The sequence below is a fragment of the Staurois parvus genome, unplaced genomic scaffold, assembly GCF_062004578.1.
Source record: "Staurois parvus isolate SC_StPar_1 unplaced genomic scaffold, SC_StPar_1.0 ptg000177l, whole genome shotgun sequence".
In the NCBI taxonomy this organism is placed as follows: Eukaryota; Metazoa; Chordata; class Amphibia; order Anura; family Ranidae; genus Staurois; species Staurois parvus.
In genome coordinates, this window is record NW_028317973.1 from 6853946 (window position 1) to 6876081 (window position 22136).

General features: G+C 38.6%; 1 protein-coding gene across 1 annotated transcript in view; it reads left to right on the forward strand.

Annotated features, from left to right (window-relative positions):
• LOC149462310 (microsomal triglyceride transfer protein large subunit-like) overlaps positions 1-22136 on the forward strand; it is a 153513-nt gene that overhangs the window by 89567 nt on the left and 41810 nt on the right. The window contains exons 10-13 of the mRNA XM_089677129.1: positions 3862-4073; positions 4334-4431; positions 10583-10704; positions 14099-14323. Of these exons, the coding sequence (XP_089533255.1) occupies positions 3862-4073; positions 4334-4431; positions 10583-10704; positions 14099-14323 (657 nt within the window). The remainder of the gene's footprint in view (positions 1-3861; positions 4074-4333; positions 4432-10582; positions 10705-14098; positions 14324-22136) is intronic.

Genomic DNA, 22136 nt, shown 5'->3' on the forward strand with positions numbered 1-22136 from the left:
GTCAATTGATATAATACAATGTTAACCCTCAAAAGGGGTTCCCATAATTAACTAAATGTTACTTAGCAGCAGTAGGGGGTTACATACTGTAAAGCGGTTGTATTCACCACTCATCATAACTCATTATCGATGCATTGGCAAGGTGTATATATACATACATATTATATGCATATATATACGTGAATATATAGATTCTAATACATAAATAAAAATCAATAAAATAATATAATAATATAAAAATAAAATATTATAATATAATAAAGTTAGCCCAAAATGAAATTCCCATATTATAATCTTTAAAAATTAATAATAAAACAATGAATGCCCAGCTCAATATTAAGGTCATCTGGTGCCAAAGAGTGAAGTAAATGAATCCTCATAGTTTCCCTCTTGGAGAGGTCCCTCACCCTATTGAACAACTCGATCTATCCCCCAAAATAACAGTTTGGATGGATCTCTCGCGTGATAACGCGAGAAATGATCAGATACTCTATGATAACTGTAGCCTTTCCTAATATTTTTCATGTGTTCTGCTATTCTCACTTTCAAGGGGAACTTGCATCAAATATAAATTAACCCACATGGACATTGAAGAGCATAAACCACATGGGTTGTATCACAACTGGTAAACTCAGGAATATCAAATTCACATCCTAAAATTTTAGACAGAAAGAAATTACGTTTAATGTTGTTAGTTGCTGTGCAACAAGCTTTACATTTTTTACATGCAGCAAAGCCTTTCATCTGAGCGAACAATGATACCTTCCCTGGGGGATCCAATATCTTCTTTACAACCTTCTCCCCAAAGTTACGTGTCCTTCTATATATAAATCTGGGTGAACTAGATTATACTGGTCTAAATTTTTTGTCCATCAGTAATAAGTGCCAATGCTGATGAAAAATATATTCTACCTCCCTATATTGGTAATGATAATCTGAAATGAACTTCCATTATTGCCTATCATCTTCACATTTAGTTTTGTCTTGTAAACAAAAATCTCTAAGTATAGTCAAAATATCCTGAATAATTTTATCCATCCTGTTCTGGGCATATCCTTTTTGCACAAATCTTTCTTTAATGATGTTAGACTTCATGATATAATCACTTTCATATGTGCAGTTCCTCCTAATATGCATAAACTGGCCTCGAGGAATATTCTTCAACCATGATGATGATGTCCACTCCTAATTGACAAATAACTATTTCTGCCGGTCGGCTTAAAAAATACTTTAGTGGTCAGGCAATCACCCTGTCTCTCAATGGTAACATCTAAAAAATTGGCAGCATGATTGCTCCACTGATAATCTAATTTTATATATTTGGTATTAATATTGAGTGCAGACATAATTTGATGTAGACTATCCTCCAACCCCTCTCATATGAACATAAGATCATCAATAAATCTCCTGTAAAATAATAATTCTGGTTTCTGCTGATTAAATATATACAGTATCTATCTTCCCATTCTGTCAATAAAAATGGCAAAGGTGGGCACAAAGTTAGCTCCCATCGTTACGCCACTTTGTTGATTATAAAATACATTCCTATACCAAAAATAATTGTGTTTAAGACAGAAATCCAAAGATCTCCTTAAAAATACTTTCTGGATTTGAGGGATACCCTCTCTTTTACTTAAAGCCCAATTCAGGGCTAACAAGGCATCATCATGATACTACATCAGCTGTTACTAGGAATACTTTTTCCTTCTCATGTAAGTGACCTTCTCTTAATAATTGAAGGAGATTGTTAGTATCTTTAAGGTAAGCCCTTATTTGTAGCACACTAGATTGAAGGAACAATCTGGCCGTCACTGAGCCTATTTCATTAACAATAGGATGTCCAGGAGAGCGTTAAGAATCCTTATGGAGTTTTGGTAAAAAAGATACCTCCTATCCTTCTTAAGACATAGGTCCTATAGCTAAAATCAACCAAAGATTTCAACTCTTCTTTATATATATATATGGGTGGGGTCTTTCTTCAATCTACAATATGTCATCTCATCAGATAGCATGATGTCAAGTTGATGTATATAAAATTCTTTATCCATGATTACAACCCCTCCCCCCCTTATCCGCCGGTCTGATAATAATGTATTTTCTCTTCTCTAAACTTTCAATCCCCTCCTTAATATGGAGTGGGTCGACATTTCGTTTAGGAACGATTTGGTCCAAGTCTTTTCAGACCAGACTTTTGAATACCTCAGCACATTGGTTTTCAGCTACAGGGGGGTTGAAGATGGCCCTATTACGAAGACCACTATTCACACTAGTTCCTGATGGTACTGTCCTAGTAATTGAACATCCAGGATTACTAAAAAAATATTTTTTGTAATTAAGTTGTGTAATATACTTACTGTATGTGTATCACTATATACACTAAACTTATCAATATGTTTTTTGTGGGCACGTTTTAATCCCAGATTAAGGATGTGTAATTCTGTCTGAGTTAGTGTGACTTTACTGATATTACATATACCCTCATTCATTATTCTCTTCTTTGTTTTTTTTATATTGGATCCTTCTTTCTGCTCTACATCCCCTCTCTCTCCTACATTTCCTTCTCCTCTTCCTCTTCCCCTCATATTATATTATTTATGTTTATTTATGTACACTCACTATAGGCTGAACACCATGCACAGAGGTTACATCCAATTTAGAATGGTAACATTAACAATAAGATCCAACTGCAGACAACTCCGGTGATTGAATCCTTTCATGGGACTCCGTTAGCCTTTGTAATCCTGTAGTTTCACAACCTGGTCTCCCAAACTCTCAGAGTAGAAGAAATGGACTTTCTCACAGTGCAAAAATATTATATATAAAGAAAGTGATTTTATAGTGCAGTAATTCAGGTTTGTTAAAACAAAACAAATAAAAACGACATATAAAAACCAGTTCTCTGAACTTCCATAAAACACTGCTGCCTTCACCCTAAGGCAGCAGCATGTGATGTCAGTGTATTCAGCTCTTTCTAATGCGTTTGGTCCTATAGGATCCATCAGGGGCTGTATGCACTTACAGTTGCACGTCTTAAAAAGAATGTCCCGAGCTGTGCTCCTCCTCTCAGTAATTGGCATCTCTAATAAGTTTCATTTTTTACCATCGAGGACATCACTACATATGCAAAGATATATACATGAAAAATGTATGTAGATATAAACACTATGTGCTCATGATACATACGGCTACATATGCAACGATATATACAATTGTGCATAATATTAATGTATAATAATGCTTTAGTATGCAACATACATACTATCATAAACTAAGGTTCTTAGTACAAATGTTGAAAGCACAATTCCACCTTTTACTGATTATAGGTAAGCAAACATTGTTGATGAAGAAAAATTTTAAGTAGCACAAATTATCAATTTTTTTAAAGTGTAGAGCAGTGGTCTCCAAACTGTGGTCAGGGGGCCAGATGTGGCCCTTTACTTGCCTTTATCCAGGCCTTGAGACAATATTTCTCCTACTGACACCAGTGATGGGGCGCCATTCCTTCCACTGTCCCCAATGGTGGAGCACCATTCCTCCCAGTAATATCAACAATAGGGTAATATTCCTCCCACTAAAACCAAGGATGGAGCATTGTTTACTCCCACTGGCCACAGCCTGCCTCTCATAAAGCCAAAAGGTTGAAAAGGTTTGGAGACCCCTGGTCTAGAGGGACACTAAGAGAGCACTGAAGGGCCACCTACACCCCCCTGGATACAGGTCGAACATCACTTTTTTTAGATCAAGTCAGTTTTCTGTATCATAAATATATAAGTATTATGCGAACTGTGTATTCTGAAGGACATCCTTTGCAATATAGAACATAGTGTTTGCAAGCAAGAAGTAATTTATGTTTTATTTTAGGAGGTGAAGGACACCATGAAGAGTATCCTCCATCAAACACACAAACTTCACGATAAAAAGAGTCGGCTTATGGCAGTAGAGACTCTTTTGTTAGCAGACTGCTCTTTGGAGGACCTTAGGAATATTTCAGAGGGTTTACAACTGATGGACACTGAATCTTCCAAATTACTGATATCCAAGCTGCACCACAGGCTGAACCACCACCCATTAAAGTAATTATTTAATTTTAGAATGGAATATGTTTTGGAATGTAAGAATATTTAATTAAAAACATGTTTGATAGAAAAATGATAATTGATCAGGAGATAAATATATTTGTGATTTAAAAAGAAAACTTTCATTACACAAATCCATTTTAAAAATAAGAAATTTGAGCTTTACAGCATATTTTGAGTCAGTTTTATCTACTTCTAAGACTTGTGTATATAGAACTTCACTTGACTTACAATGTTTCTGTGTCTTTGTTATGCAGGAAACCCAGCAAGACTGATAATAAGAATACATTTCACAATAACTATTGGTATTTGTCACAAGCTGGACAATCCGTTGTGTTTTCTGGATTACTGACTGGTAAGTTCTTAATGACCTAAAGTCTGTTGTGGGCTATAACAGGTGACTAGTCAGATTAATACAGAAATTTCTAAAGTATGTTTTTACATTATATTTCAGCATTTTCTAGTATCTGCGATAAGCTTGAAAATGTTGTTTTACATTTCTGCAGGAACAAGATATTTGAACTTCCATGTCTGCCCCCCTGCCAAAGCCATTGCTGGAGGATTAGACTCTCCCTGTTTATTTTACTATTTATTTATTAGCAGGAAGAATGGAACTTCGTGGTGGTGGTGGGATGTTAGAAGTGGGAACCCGACATAAGGAGATATCATTCTGAAAGAAACCTTGTGTCACTCGGCCTAATTGAAGTAGCAGTTTTGAGTTCTCTTTCCTGTTACCTTAAAGCACTATTAAACCCAAAACCTAAAAATGTAATATATTTGCATTTTACCAATCAATAGATGTAGTGGCTGCATTAGTTTTATTTTTTTTAGGCTTTTCCCCCTCTGTTTTTATATGGTGATCTGGCCAGTAACACACCTCCTGTATTAAAGTGTACCCATTCTGGATGAAGGTGCACAGGGAGCACCGCTGGGCAGCAGCATTGCCAGTCTGGGGGAAAGGGTTTTAATAGATGTACTAGCAGATTTATATACACTAACAAATGGAAGCCAAACTCCAGATAATACTTTATAAGCAGTTATGGCAAAGTTTTTTTTTCTCTTTTGGGAAAAAGGTTTTTCATAAATAAGTAAAATCTGATCATTGTGAACACTTCTGCTTGTGTTAAATGGTTTGCCTCATCCCTGTAACTGCAAGAGAGCCTGTTCTTTGAAAAAAACACAACAAAAAACAATTGACTTACTGATGAGATCGCAAGATGAAAATAGAAAAAATAAAGCCTAATAAAGAAACCCAGTGAAGCCATCACATCTAAGAATTGGTAAGCTACAATATAATACATGTTTTCTTTTGGGTTTAATCCTGCTTTGAATCATGACCTTACATGGCTATGTTATTGAAAATTATACCTATATGTACATACTGTACATATGTGAAATGTTTGGATTCCTATGTTTTCTTCAAATAGACGTACCATATGGAAATAGATTAGTTCTGCCACATTTATAATGTTGCATTTAATGAATTGAAAGGTTATCTACATCTACATTTTTTCATTATAATTCAGTAACTAAACCTTTCGAAATTAAATGGACTAATCAACATTTCTGTTTAAACGTGATATAGGACAGTCAGTAAGGAAGTATAGTCAACGTGCTTTTCTTTGAGCTTCTTTTAACTTTTTCTATAGAGATTTCTAATATTTAGCCATTATATGCACACAAAACTAATTATATACAGTATATGAATGTCTTGTCTATTTCCTGTCCTCCTACTCTGTCTGTAAAACCAAGCACAGAATTGAGATCTCAGTCAAGTTACTGAAAGCTAAAACAGAAAGTAGAGATGGTTAGAAGTAGAACCTTAACATCTGTGTGCACTTTTCCTAAATATAAGCACTGTCAAGTGTGATATGAGTAATGCCTGAAGATAACTCGCTTAAATGAAACTCCTCTTGGCAGAATTGTCATCGGTACCTATTTGTTTTATTCAACGTATATGCCCTCATATACAAACCAGTGTAGCTGTCCCCATCAAAGTGTAAATAAATCACTTTGTGTGCAAAATAAAGAATAAACAGGGATGTAGCGTTATCACAAATAGTAAATATTAAGTCTCAAAGCTATTGTAAATATTAAATAATAACCAAAAAATATAAATTAAAAGTCCATATGCAGTCCAAACTTATACATTATGATTCCGCCACCGTACATGTGTACCGATAGGTAATCCTCAGGGGCGGACTGACAACTCATGGGGCCCCCGGGCAATAGGGGATCATGGGGCCCCTGTGTTCTTGCCCAAACTCAAAAAAACTTATGAAAAAGGTACCAGGGGCATCTCATGGGGCCCCCTATTGACCTACTGACTAGCAGTGCCCGAGTTTCCAAACGGTCAGTCCGCCCCTGGTAATCCTCCAATCGTGTCACCACAAATCCCCAAGCCTGTGAAATGTGCTCACTCACCATCAATCCAGTGACCTCTAAATTAATAAAGGTCAACTAGTGCATTAAGAAATTCTCCAGACCGATCACATCATATATCAACAGATCTTCACACCATCTCCCATAACTTCAATATTCTCTCAAAGGCACCACAACATCAAACCAAAGAAGTAATATGGTGTAGTATTTATTATATCAGGTATACAAACATAGATGTATTATTGCACTCACTTATAGCAAACCAGCACCACTGTACCACTTGGTTAATGGCGTGCATTCCAACCACCAGACGTTTGGGCCAGATGTAACATCACTCCAGGGCCGGAAGTGATGACACCTGTAGAGCCTCAGGTAGCGTCTGTAGGAACCATGTGGAATGGTGGTGCTGGTTTGTCAAGAGGCGGTTTACATGGGTGCCAAGTCTGAGCACAGGAACACATGAGTGCAATAATACATCTATTCTAATCTACTATCTACATCTAATCTACTAGGCTGTCTACCACCCAGCAGGACTAAACTAGATAGTAGCCCCTGTTTAGGACAGGGTAACAGACAAAGAAACCTCGTGTGGGACTATATAAATTACACCAAAGAAAAAAAGAGTAATTAAAATGTAAGTATGCCAACTTTATTACAGAGCCATTTTAAAATGGTAAAATTACATACAACGGTAATACATATAGGCGTATACATACAGTACTTACTATTATGTGGTCAAAGGTACCCAATATGTTCAAGGTGTGATAATGTAAGCTGCCTTGATAAGGATAAGTAGCTCTAACATTCACAAAACCTAACGCATTTCGTAAACAAGCTTCTTCTTCAGAGACAGTGATGGTTTAACTGTATCTATAAATACAATCACATTGTAAAGTATATGTATACATAACAGATAAAAAAAGATACATTGTTGGTATTGTCACATATTGAATATTTTTGCAAGATCTTAAATTATACTCGCATTGTACATAATGCTATACATAACATCTGCAATGGGTTAAAAGCATGTCCTTAACCAGCCTGGGAAGGGGGGGAGAATTTGCTCCAACTAGCTGTTCAATACAACTTGGGATATTTTATAGCCTAAACTTCTACTTTAAAGGGTATGGCACCAGGTATGTAACTTCAGTACTCAAAATCATAATAATAATCTTCCAGTACTTTTGCCCCTGTGCTCTTCATTTTACTCGCATTCAAATTGTATAATGCTAATTTATACATTTTTGTAACAATGCAGTTGAATGTAAATTGCAGATTTGTTCTGTAGCAAGACTGTGTGAGTAGAGAACATAGCTATTGTACAATAAAGCCTCTAGTTTAATACAGTGACCTTGACATAAAAAAGCACTGATGACACACACACATACCAAATAACTATTCAAACATTAAAATGCCCGTTTATAAATACCCAGAAGACTGTCAGATGTAATGTGTGATGTAACTTTTGCAATTAGCACTTCATGGGTAGAATATAGAATTGACATACACCAACTACTTGAAATGAAGTGTGTATAAAGTGAGTGTATAATTTTTCAGTTTTGGATAGAGTAAAAAGAGTTAAAAATCCTGAGATGCAACAGGAAGTGAGAAGAAATCCCTACAACAGCCTTTCCCAACCTTTCTATTGTAGAGGAACCTTTGAAATTGTTTTCATGTCCTGGGTATCCCCTGCTAAATTATTACATGTCTAGCTCACAGCACTTTTGCTTGGTCAGTAAGTTGCATATATAGCAATACGTAAAAGTAGTGTACCTAACATATTTGATAACCTGAGCAGATCATTTTTAATACCCCCCTGCTCCCATTAGAAAAAAATGTTTCAGTAAGAATCATGAAATAATAATAATAATAAAGGCCAGAAAAAAAACACCAATATTGAAACTTGTAGTGCCCCTGGCATTGGTGGCCAATGGAAAAGTGCCTTCATATATTGGTAGTTGGTGTAGTGGTCCCTTACATTGGTGGTCAATTGAAGAAGGGCCCCCTTATAATATTGGTCAGTGGGAGAAGGACACTCTTTTATTGTTGAACAGTGGGAAAACTGTCCCCTTACACAAAACTAAAAAGATAATTCACATTAGTGATTACTGGGAGTTAGAAACACTTAATTGATCAAGAAAACCCTAGCAACCTCTGAAGGGACCCCATGGAACTTCATGGAAAGTTGGTTGAGAAACCTTGTTCTGTTAGCTGTTGGCCAGGAGATTCCCCAGCAGCAGTGGCGTCCCGAGGCAGGTGCGGGGAGTGTGGCCCGCACCGGGTGACACCGACCGCATGGGGTGACACCGGACCCGCTCCACGAAAAGGTAAGTTGTAAAGCAAGCCGACGATCCCCCCAGGATTGATCCGATCCATCCTGCGGGGATCGTCGGCATGCAACCTATACGGGGTGACACCAGACCCGCTCCAAGAAAAGGTAAGTTGTAAAGGAAGCCGACGAACCCCTGAAGATGGATCAGATCTGCGGATTGAGCATAATGGATTGGAGTCCGATCCATTACGCTCAATCCGCAGATCCGATCCATTCTGCGGGGATTGTCGGAGGGGGTGTCACCAAGTGTTACCGCACCGGCTGACACCTACCCTAGGGACGCCTCTGCCCAGCAGTAAACAAGAGAGCCAGGGATACAGCTGATGTCATTACCCAAATACGGGCAGTGCCCATATTTGGTAAGTTACTTGTTACTGGGTGTTAGGGCCTGATGGGAAACATAGAGACCAGTTCCCCATCAGACCTGCTTTACTGTTTTAAGAATATTAGTGACTTTGCATTACAGCAGTGCCTAAGATGTATTGAAGACCAGGGGCGGACTGACCATTTGGAAACTCGGGGACTGCCCGAGGGCCCGGGGTCAGTAGGGGGCCCCATGAGATGCCCCTGGTACCTTTTTCATAGGATTTTTTGAGTTTGGGCAAGGACACAGGGGCCCCATGATCCTCTATTGCTCGTGGGCCCCATGAGTTGTCAGTCTGTCCCTGTGGAAGACCTTTTCTTTTTGATAACAAATTCCAATTACTATTCACTTTTCTCAGAAGTAGCCACACCATGATTTCTAATTCCCTGAGAAAAATGTTGATTGTTTTGTGTCTGAATACCCATGAAGAACAAATGTGTTATAACAAATAGTTTCTGTAGCTTGATTTTAAAATACACATGATGTGTTGTGTAGACAAGCTGGGGGAATTCTTAAAGGTGTTGTAGACACCCTTTAGAATTCTGTCGGCCGCTGCACTGAAAGTGCTCTCCCTCCATGGCCACTGACAGGTGCAAGGCTGAGGAGCTTTGTAGTAGGGGTGGACGGATCCTAATGGGGTACTGAGAAACTACTTCCTCATCAGGTCCGCCTGGCTGTTGATTGACAGTGAATGGCAGTGGAAGGATCCATAGTTGCTATTTAGTCCATTAGCTGCTTTTGAATCAACCCACTGCTGTACACTGTCAATGAAGAAGTAGGAGGACCTGATAGGGCACTAGTCTCTCAGTTACCCACCAGGCTCTGCCCAACCACTGATGCAAGTAATTTGTCAAATATGGGCATTGCCGTATTCGGGTAATGAAATCAACACTACATTTACATTTTGCGTATCCCCTGGCTGACAGTAGAATAGGGTCGGGTATGGATTCCTGTAATGGAAGCTGTCACAAACATGCCAGTTTCGCGTCACAGACATGCCCCACCCTGAGTTCTGGTGAAAACCCCTATGCCAACTCAAAGCTGGTCTTAGTTAATACCAGTTTCTTAACCTGCAAACTGCCAGTAATTCTTTAAGGATCTGTCACTGCCATAGCATCAGGTTTTTAAAGTGGTGCTTGTAAGAACTACTTGGGTTTGTCGCCCATGTCAGTAATGTTATTGAAACTTGTGAAAATGCTTGCCTGAATTAGGTGAAGGTAGTCTGAAAGTAAACTATGATAGAAATGTGTTGTAAAGGCTTTACTGAATTCCCTTTACTGTGTTCAATTGCCCATTGAGTGGCAATATGTAAACCCCTTGAGTGAGCCTCACAACCTTCCATTGTGGAATAGAATCTGGTTCATGCATGACTTATAATACAATTGAGGTACAGTCAAATCTGACATATATTTGTATTCACTTGTTTAGCTACAGATGATATGGCTTCCACGTATGGTCATGAGCTTCTCTTCGCCGAGTCTGGGCTAATGAAAAGAAGTTTGTTGCACATTACATTATTTGACCGCAACCATCATCTCAAAACACTGCAGGTTTGATTTAAAGCTGTATACACTGTATGATGACAGATGATATGATGAGATAAAGACTGCGAGAAGACAGAAATCCCCTTTGCCTTCCCCCATGTCTCCTTGAAGCAACTCAATCAATTCTGTGATCTCCTAAGCTGTAATAGCAAAATTCACTGTAGTATACAAGCCCTCTACCATGTCTGCTTTGGGCTAACAACGTCATGATGGTGTGCTTGAATTTCCACAAATTACTTTTAGTGCTAGACTGGCACATTAAAGGTAAGTTCACTTTTGGAACATGTTACATGTTTCAGCTCCTGCCTCCTCTTCCGCCCCCCCCAGGGACAGCAGACGGGGTATTTTTTGCTGTCACAATTTAAAAACAGTGGTGCTACACCGACAAAACCACATTATTTGATCACAGTTTCCAGTGACTGAATGCCTACAAGTACCATGAGCCATTGCAACCAATGACTTGTAATTTTCAATGAAATGCGAGGGCGTTAATGAGCGCTCCTGTAGTCCATTAATTCTTCCTGCCAGTAGGTATGGGTAGACAGTTTATTGAGTGTTTGCAAAATCCAGGCATTGCACCCACAATCTGCTGACCAGGGGTGCAATGCCTTACTGCAGTGTAAAAAAATAATAAATACACATTTTCACCTGCAAAAAGATGTGATTTTTTTTTTTGTAATAGGGGAACTTCTCCTTCAGCCCTGGTTCACACTTGTGCAGGCCGCGCAGCCTACATTAGCGCAGGCATGGCAGCCCATTAATTTGACTGGGCTGCCATGCCTGCGCTTTTCTAAAAAAAAAAAGTGGCCGAAGGGAAATCACTTGGTCTCTTGACCATGCGATTTCCCTGTGGCTCCCACAACAACAAACGTGCTGTGGGCTGAGATGCGTGGGGGCACCATTCAGAATGAATGGCAGCTCCGCATGTCTCATAAGAGAAGTGTGATTTGGCTATGGGTCGTCATGGGTGCGCGAACAGATGCGATTCCCGCCGCTCCCGCAACCAGCTCACACAGTGTGAACCAGGGCTAAATGAGCTCTGTCTAGCAGCAGGGTTCTCCCAACTATCATACCTGCAGTCCTTACACATAATAACTTTTTACAGAAGGTACAAGATAACATTTTCATGTTTATACATTATTCTTTTATTTGACACCCAGATCAGGAATTTGAAGTTGGACTGTTTGCATAAAAGTTAGGGTTTAACATAATAAACAGAAATCCACAGCTGCTACAAATTGGTCCAGTCTCTCTGCAGCTTCTTCATTTTACTGGGATCACAAGCTCCGCTTTCAGATTTCACATGCAAGACATGATATTATGCTAAAACCATATTTATATGTAATGAATTGTTGGACTTTCCAAAGAAATGGCCCCAGTGTCGCTTATAACAGCTTTGTTGTTACTATGGACTGAGTTCATGAAAACAGACTGGGGGGTTGTGGTTAAACTAGAGGTTAACCATTTCCATACCGGGCACTTTTACCCCCTTCCTGCCCAGGCCATTTTTCAGGTTTCAGCACATTCTCACACCTTGAATGACAATTGCGCGGTCATACAACATTGTACCCAAACTAAAATTTTATCATTTTCTTCACACAACTAGAGCTTTTTTTTGGTGGTATTTAATCACTGCCGGGGTTTATATTTTTTGCTAAATTAACAAAAAAAGACCGAAAATTTAAAAAAAAAAACACGTTTTTCTTTCTTTCTGTGATAAAAGTTTGCAAATAAATAATTGTTCTTCATAAATTTAGGCCAAGATGTGTTCTACTACATGTCTTTGGTGAAAATAACCCAAATTCAGATGCATTTTTTAGTTTGTAGGAAAGTTATAGAGTTCACAAACTGTGGTATAGATCTGAATATTGATCAATCCTGAAGTACTGACGGCCAATCTAATTTCTTGAGGTCCAAGAATGTCAGAACAGTACAGATATCCCCCAAATGACCCCTTTTTACAGAGCAGACAGTCCGACGTACTTCATAAGAGGCATGGCGAGTTTTTTGAAGTTGTATTTTTTTTGTCATAATTTTTCGGAAAATGAAAAAATTAAAACAATTTTCACTATTTTTTTTTACATACTGTCACCAGTGCAGTACAGTGTCATCATATAACTGGCCTGGTGGTGATCAGGGACACTGACTGGTGACAGTATGAAAAAAAAAATATATATATTTTTTATTTTTTTATTTTTTTTTTTATTATTTTAAATTTTTTATTACATTTTTTTTCTTTTTTTAAGATTTTTTTTTCATATTTCACTATGTCCAAAGTAGTACAATGCTACCATAGTAATATTGTACTACTTTGGGGAAGTGATCAGTATTTTTTTTTTTTTACACATTTTGCTTATAGCAAAGAATTACTTTGCTATAAGCAAGCATGTACCTGAATGACATCGATTCATTCAGGGTTTTTTTTTTTTTTTGTGCTTAGCTGTGATTTGGCCACAGCTAATCACATGACATGTGCATGTGATCGCTGTGACCATTCACAGCTAAACACTAGTATACAATGGATGGCATGAATGAAGCCATCCATTGTATACTGTCATGTGATCTGCTGTGATTGGTCACAGCAGGTCACATGTTACCGGCAATGGGGGCCGGTACTCAGATCTGTCATCGGCCGTGTCCGAGGTACACGGACGGTGACAGATCGTGCCGCTGTGCGGCTCTGCAAGCACAAAAACTGTGCATGCCTGGGAGGACGCCATATGGCGTCCACCCGGAAATCTACAGCATTTTGCCGGCCGCCAAACGGCTATTGGCCGGGCAGCTATTGGTTAATCGGTTAAAAAATTAACACTTGGGGGTCTATTTTTAAAACATTTGGTGGATGAAGGTCACAAGCATTCACCCAGCTGTCATGAGTTATTTTTGCATTGTGGCCAAAACATTTATTTCCTGTGATCATCAGCTCCATCTAGTGGCTATAATGTGGTAATTTCCTGATTAAGGAATTTCAGGAAAATATCAAATTTCGACCATCAGATGGAGTTTGCAATCATAGGAAATTAATGTATTAAGCAAAATATTGTGAAGGCTTGGTGAATGCTTGTGATATTCATATTTTTTTATGAATAGACCCTATGTTTTTGCAAAAAAAGGGGAAAATACAGTATATGAACTGCTTTCTGTTGCTAGGAAAAATTTATTGCAGTACATCACTATTTTTAGATTACAGAAGTGCATATAGCAAGACAGAAGGAACTAATACTACACTGCTCACACAATGAAAATTCAACATAAAATCTTTGTAAATCACCCCCTTTGCTGTTATCTCTTTTTATTTTTGTACTAAACGTTTTTATGTCACAGACTGCGGCATATTATGTTTTGTAGCAGCATCTGAATTCAAATTATGAAGGTACTTATATATACTTTTCACACATAGTTCACTGTTGAAGCCCAGGGTTTGGAATCTCTGACTGGCGATGGTGAAGCAGCGGAAGAAGCAGAAGATGCATCAGTTAAAATGTCAACTGTCTTGTTTGATGTCCAACTACGGCCATTTGTATATTTCCAAGGATACATGGATTTAATATCTAAAGTGCTTTCAAGCAGTGGAGAACCTATAAGTGTTTCAAAAGGGAATGTTCTGCTAGTTGATTATCTGCAGGTACATTTACAAATATTATTTGCATGTTTCAGACTTATGTGATATCACTGTGCCTGTCTGGTCAAGGAAAACTTGCATCTATGTGTATGACAGGGTCAAACATTGGACATGCTCATCAGTCTAAATGTGCCATGTATGTGCCATTGCTACCATGTTCCAGCAGAGCCTCACACATTCTTAATTTCCTGTAGAATGCTGGAGATGTAGATTTGAAGCAGGTACTCTATTTGTAGAATTATTTTGGTCTTGCCATAAACAGACTTTTTTGAGACACAGTCAGACATAAACTGAGAGCAGGGGCGGACTGACAACTCATGGGGCCCCCGGGCAATAGGGGATCATGGGGCCCCTGTGTCCTTGCCCAAACTCAACAAAGCCTATGAAAAAGGTACCAGGGGCATCTCATGGGGCCACCTACTGACCCCGGGCCCTCGGGCAGTGCTCAAGTTTCCAAATGGTCAGTCTGCCCCTGACTGAGAGGTAACATTAGTGAACCCAGAAGACACTGACAAGACAACAACGTATACATTGGATTGACTGTCCCTTTAAAATATACACAAATTCCCTTACTATACACCTTCTTAATGTAGCAACATTATGGGCAAATGGAAACAAACATCACCTCCAGATTTACCCCTCTGGTTTAACAAAGTGAGAAATAATATGCATAGTGAAGACCTTACAGCCACCCTCTACAAGGAAGAACAATGTAGAACCACATGGACATTCTAAATGCACTACATCAACTTGATATAAAAACAATATAACAGGAACTTGAGACCTCTCCCTCAGCCCCAACACTCTAGGGCTTTTTTGGGTACCATCTTTCCTTCCCCAACCCACCTTTCTTTTCTCTCCCTTATTCTCCTCCTCCATGTCTTTACCGCCTCATTGCTCTTCCTACCCTTTTCTAACCCCCTCACCCTTATATTTTTCCTTTTTTCCATATCCAACCTTCCCATCAAACCTTACCCTCCCACAACATACCTTCAATGCTCTTTCCAGCCTTTTCCACCTTTTTAATTAGTGAATTGCCACACAACACATTTCACCCTCATAATTCTTACTAATAATAATGGAAACACCATAAAACCCATATCACCTTCACCATTCTTACCCTCAATAAGGGAACCACCATATAACCCATATTACACTTATCATTCTTACCTTCAACACTGTAGCAACTGTATAACCCATTACACCCACACCATCCTTACCCTATTGTTGAAACCACCATAAAACCCATATCACCCTCACCATTCTTACCCTCGACAAGGGAACCACCATATAACCCATATTACACTCATCATTCTTACCCTCAACAATGTAACAACCATATAACCCATTACACCCTCACTGTTCTTACCCTAATATTAAAACCACCATATAACCCTTTACGACATCACCATTCTTACCCTCAACAATGGAACCTCCATAAAACCTATATCACCCTCACCATTCTTACCCTAAACAGTGGAAACACCTTAAAACCTGTGACACCCTCACTATTTTTACTTATAATAATGGAACCACCATATAACGCCTACCACTCTCACCATTCTTACCCTTAACAATGGAACCACCATATAATCTATATCACCCTTGCCATCCTCATCCTTAACCATAGATCCCACCGCCGTTAATACAACATCTTACACTAATTTCCACAGTATTATGTTGCTTATTATTTTTTTCATATGAGGCAATTTATATCTTTCCATGGTTATGTAATTTCATATGAGCAATGATTGTAAAGCATCTGCATTATAGACACAAAGGGGTTTATTTACTAAAGCTGGTTCACTCAGAATCTTGTGCACTTGTAGATAGAAACCAATCAGCTTCCAGGTTTTATTGCTAAAGCTCAATTAAACAAGTTGAGGTTAGTAGCTGATTGGCTACCATGAAAGGTGACTGAGATTCTGAGTGAACTAGCTTTAGTAAATAAACCCCAAACTGTAAAGTGGAAACTGCGTGAAGACAAAACTCATTCTGTCAGATTTTATAAACTGTATAAAGAATAATGAATAAATAAATTAAAAACAAAATTAAAAAATAATAATAATAATAAATGTACAGTGTATGGCTAATGTTAGGCTGTGGGATTCAAGGCATACTAGTAAAGCCCTTTTGAGGGCCAGTTCTAAGGTCTCAAGCAACTAAACAAGTTTGTTTGCTGCTTGAGCTCTAATAACTGGCTTTCATAAGGGCTTTACTTGTGGCCTGTGAACACCTCAGTCTAAAGCCTTGTACAAATGATGAGAAAATTGGACAAAAAATACCGCTTTCAGAACGGTCGTCTGATAATCTGATTGTTAGTACACAGCTTTTGAGAGCCGATCATGGCAGTTCATTCAAAATTATTTGAAGGGACAAGTACGAAAATTGTTCTCTTATGATAATAGAACAAACAATTTACATTTAATCAGTACAGGATTCGTCCATAAAAAAATTGAGTGACTAAGACCACACATGCTTGGAAACAAAACAAAAGAATACATTACAATACAATACAATAAACCATTGTGGGAAGTTGTATTCTGTCTTATGAGAATTTTCTTAACTCTAATAACCTATTCGTTTTTATATGAAACTAGCATGCAAAAAAAAATGGATGATCATCCATCCGATATTCTCATTCTGTGCTCTAGGCTTAACACACCATACGCTGTACATTTGGACTGATGAACATGTACAATAGGTACAATTATTTTGGATTTTTTTGTGATATTTATAGGTGTTATATACAAATACAGAGATTTGTGGATGGGAATACCACACTAGGCAATAAATCCTACCCCACACAGTAGGCAATAAATCCTACTGAACAGTGATTAACCCAAGATATATACAAAAAACCACTGATCCCAAACCCGTTAGAAATTTTAAATTAGAAGTACCCCACATACATACCCCTTTCTTTTCTGAAATCAGACTACCTATTCTTCCTGTTTAACAAGATATCCCATATGGGATACTGCACAATGGTTGACTAAGATGCAAGTGTGATGAAAGAAAAAGATAACCACAGCTACCTTGGTCTCAAAACTGCACCAGGTATGCTGTGATAAAGTTCTGAAATTAACTGTAATGCCTAGTACACACAATCATAAAATCAAACAAAACATACCACTTTTGAAGTGATTGTACGATAATCTGATCATTAGTACATAACTTTCAAGAGCCGATCACAACAGTTCACATGAAATTATCCAAAGAGACAAAGACAAAATGTTTTTTGTACAGAAAGTAGAATTTTAATTTACTCAGTACAGTATTCGTCCGGAAAAAATTGGAAGACCAAGACCACATATGCTAGGAAGCAATACATTACAATACACTACATCACTTCCGAAATTGTATTCTGTCGTACGAGAATTTTTGTAAGTTTAGTAACCTCTTCATTTTCGACTAGCATGCAAGCAAAACAGATGATCATTCATCGATATTCTCATCGTGTGTACAGGGCTTAAGCAAAAAGCAGTTTAATAAACTGTCCTCAAGTGTGCAAAATGTGTAGTAGGGCACTGCCTAGCCTTTGGGCTCAAAAGATAATCCCCTGGTAGAAAAAAGTGTTAGTCTTTGGGAGGCTGTAATTCTAGACAAACTATTTATGTGAGATTAGTGGGCTATATTTATATGTAAAAAGCAGGTAAATGGAAAACAGTTGCCCATAGCTGGATTTCATATTAAGGCCAAATAGAACAGGAAGAAAATGATGGGAATATATGTTTAACTATGTCATTAAACAATGTACGTTCATGGTGACTAAAAGGTGAGTAATGACATTGTCATGGCCAAGAATATCCAATTTTTTTATTTATTTTTCTCATATTCACAATTTTTTCCTTCATTCATGATGAGTTTTAGCAGGTAATATATATTTTATGTTTTATATAGTTTTCCATGGAGAACACAAATAATTTGCACAGATTTTTACCTTCTTACACTTCTGCCAAGTAACAAATGGGCAGGCTTTTTCCAGTATTGAACACAGTAACAAGCAGTAATCTGTAGCAGCCTGCTCAAAATTCATCTCTTGGTTACATTTTCTGACTACAGAATGGTGAAATCTAATATTTGCTTTTTCTTGGTTTCTGTCCCTTCCTGTCCTATCTACATCACCTTTGCATTTGCAATATTGCAATGTCTTATTAAAGTGTATCTAAGGCAATTTTTTTTACATTTTAGATTAGGTTTTTTTTGCCATCTATGTTCCAAAGGGAAGATTTACCTTCATTTCATATCCTGTAGAAATGACAATAAATAAAAGGAAATCTCATAAAAGAAAACTACTGTTATTGGGCTACCACAGATATTAGATAATGATATGCTGAAAAAATACATACAAATAAAGAGAATTTATATAAACCCCCAACCAGCTTTTTTAAACAAAATATTTACTGCTACACAATAAAGACATACAAAAAGATATAAAAAAAAATTATATATTTAAAAACAACTCACTCCTGGGATCCTGTACTTCTCAAGGTGAAATAGGAACATCCCAATTTGCACAATATCCGAAATCCCAAATATATATAAAAAAAGGTATGCCTTTAAAAACAACTCACTCCTGGGATCCTGCACTTCTCAAGGTGACATGGGAACATCCCAATTTGCACAAAATCCCAAATCACCCCTCTCAAGACTGTAAAGGAAATAAAAACCAAAGTTGTAGGGTGTTCCATTAAACATTATACACCTCCCTCCCAGGCTCTGCATATAAACAACCAGGTGAGAGCTTCCTCTGTTTGTGAGGATATAGATTTTCTTTTTCTACATACTATCACCAGAGCAATGGAGTGTCACTATAGTGACATTGCACTTCTGTGGTGGTGATCATGTACAATAGCTGGCTGCTATGATATTACTGTATGTTAGTGCAACCAGCTAGTACGGGGGGGGGGGAAGTAAAACTGTGGCTCAGCCACAAACTTTTAGCACTCCCAAATCTCACGTGTGTGTGTGTACGAGCCCTAATTGTGTAGCCAGCTACAGTGTCTCCACACCAGTGTAACTAGAAACAGTGTTCCTGATTGCCGCCACACCAGAACAGTGCAGCCTGCAACAGTTTTCCTGATCATTGCTACACCAGTCCCAGTGTTCTCAATCGCATCCCAGTGTCCCCAGACCAGTCTAAGCAAGCAACTGTGTTCCTAATCACTGCCACAAGAGTGCAAGTGTCACCATGCCAGTGTAAGCTTGAAACGGTGTCCCTGATTGATGCCACACCAGTCCCAGTGTCACTAGACCACTTTTAGCCAGCAACAGTGTTCCTGATCACCACCACACCAGTCCCAGTTTCACGAAACCAGTGTATGCCAGGAATAGTATTTTGTAATTGCTGCCACAACAGTGCCAGTGTCACCAGTCTATTGTAAGCTGGCAACATTGTCTCTGATTTCCAGAACACCAGTCCTGATGTCACTAGACCAGTGTTAGCCTGTAATAGTGTTCCTGATCACCACCAAACAAGTCCCACTGTCACCAGACTATTCTAAGCCAGGAACAGTGTTCCTAATTGCTGCCACACAAGTCCTAGTGTCACCAGATCAGTGTAAACCAGCAACAATGTTCCTGATTGCCGCCACACCAGTCCCAGTGTCATTAGACTGTTGCAGCCAGCAACAGTGTTCCTGATCACTGCAGCACTAGTCCCAGTGTTACTAGACCAGTCTAAGTCAGCAACAAAGTTCTTAGTCACTAGCCACTCAATCTGAGTTACACCAGACCAGTGTAAGCCATCAACAGTGTTCCTGATCACCACCAAACATGTACAAGTTTCACCAAACTAATCTAAGCCAGGAATAGTGTTCCTGATTGCTGCCACACCAGTCCTAGTGTTACCAGATCAGTGTAAGCCAGCAACAATGTTCCTAATTGCCGCCACACCAGTCCCAGTGTCATCAGACTGGTGCAGCCAGCAACAGTGTTCCTGATCACTGCCACACCAGTCCCAGTGTTACTAGACCAGTCTAAGTCAGCAACAGAGTTCTTAATCACTAGCCACACAGTCTGAGTTTCACCAGACCAGTGTAAGCCATCAACAGTGTTCCTGATTGCTGCCACACCAGTGGCAATACCACCAGACCAAAGCGGCCAACAACAATGTTCCTGAACACTAGTCAAACCAGTGCCGGTATCAACAGTGTTCCTGACTGCTGCTATACCATTGGCATTACCACCAGACTAGTGCAGCCAGTAACAATGTTCCTGAACACTAGTCACGCCACTGCCAGTATCAACCGAGCCACAGTGTGACCAAAGCCAGTGCAGTCAGTAAGAGTGTTCTTGATCACCACCAAACCAGTGGAGTATTGTCTCTGCCTGCCAACTGTATTGACCCAGGACTGTTTATTGACCACATTTATGCCTGCTATCTGGACCAATCCTTTGCCTATTAGCTGACCATGTCTCTGCTTGCTGTATAAACAGATCCATCTACACATCCCACTACATTCCTGTGAGACACCAGTTCCAGCCATCCCTCTGGACAATTGCACTCTTAGAACCACTGGAAGTTACTTATTTGTTCTTCCTTTCTTCAGCCTCCTGTACTTCCTGGCCAGTAAATGTGGCTTTCCTGGGGGAAGCCACATACCAGTAGGCTAACTTGATTGCTTGCTTGGCTTATAGGAATGGAGACTACCATAGGTGATACTACACTAAGCCTTATTCCCTGTATACAAACTTTGAAAAAGTCTAAACATTGATTCATATTGTATTCCCATAAGAAAGTAGCAGACTGTGTTTTGGAGTGAAATTCTAAGTATGCCCATGCTATGTGTGAAACATATTTTATTAAACTGTCAACTATGTGTAAAAAATAATTTTCATTTTCTTTCCACATTTTCCAAAAACCTGTGGCAAAAAGTTAAGTGTTCAAAGGACTTACAATACCTCTTAAAAATACCTTGGGGTGGTTATTCTCCACTCGAGAAATATGATAGTCAGGAAATTAGTCACATAATTGATGCCTCTAGAACACCTTTAAGGTGCTCCTTGGTTTTTGGGTCTCTCTATGCGGTTAGGTTGTGAAAAAGCCTCCCACATGTGGTATCGTCATACTCAGGAGTAGGAGAATATGTTTTTAATATAATTCTAATTGTAATTCAAAGTATGCCTATACTGTGAGTAATATCTTATTAAAATGACATAAAGTACATTTTTTTATTTTCTTTTCACATTTTCCCAAATTGTGTGGCAAAATAAATATTTTCAAAAGGCTCACTATGCCTTTAAGACAAAACCTTAGGGGAGTTTGTGTTCCAAAATGTGGTCATTTTGTGAGTGTTACTCCTGTCCTGGCACTTTGGGGACTAAAGAAATATGATAGGTATTCAATTAGACAAGTAATTTATGCTTATTGAAAGCCCAAAGGTGCTCCTTGTATTTTGAGACCCTACTAAATAGTTCCATTAACCATATTCAATAAAAGGTGATATTATATATGCGTTTACTCTAGTTCCCACTATGAATTAGTGCAAAATATTCATATCATATAAAGCTATATACCTTAATGGTTCCTAGATATATATATTTAGTCCAGAGAAATCTTAATTGGGTTACTGAAGGCCTCTGTGGCATTGCCTGGGTCCTATTGCATAGACTGTTGAGTACCCTGGGGTAGTCCCTGCTGTAAGCCTCTGCTAGTGACTCTCCCCTGGGACAGGACAGAAAAGGTGGCCCTCAATCCCACCCTACTGACATGTTAGGTGTATGTTTATTCTCCATTTAGTGTCATTTTTCAATCACTATATAGTAAGGGGCAGTTCAGGAGGCTGTGGGTGCCAAATGCAGGAGGCAGAGT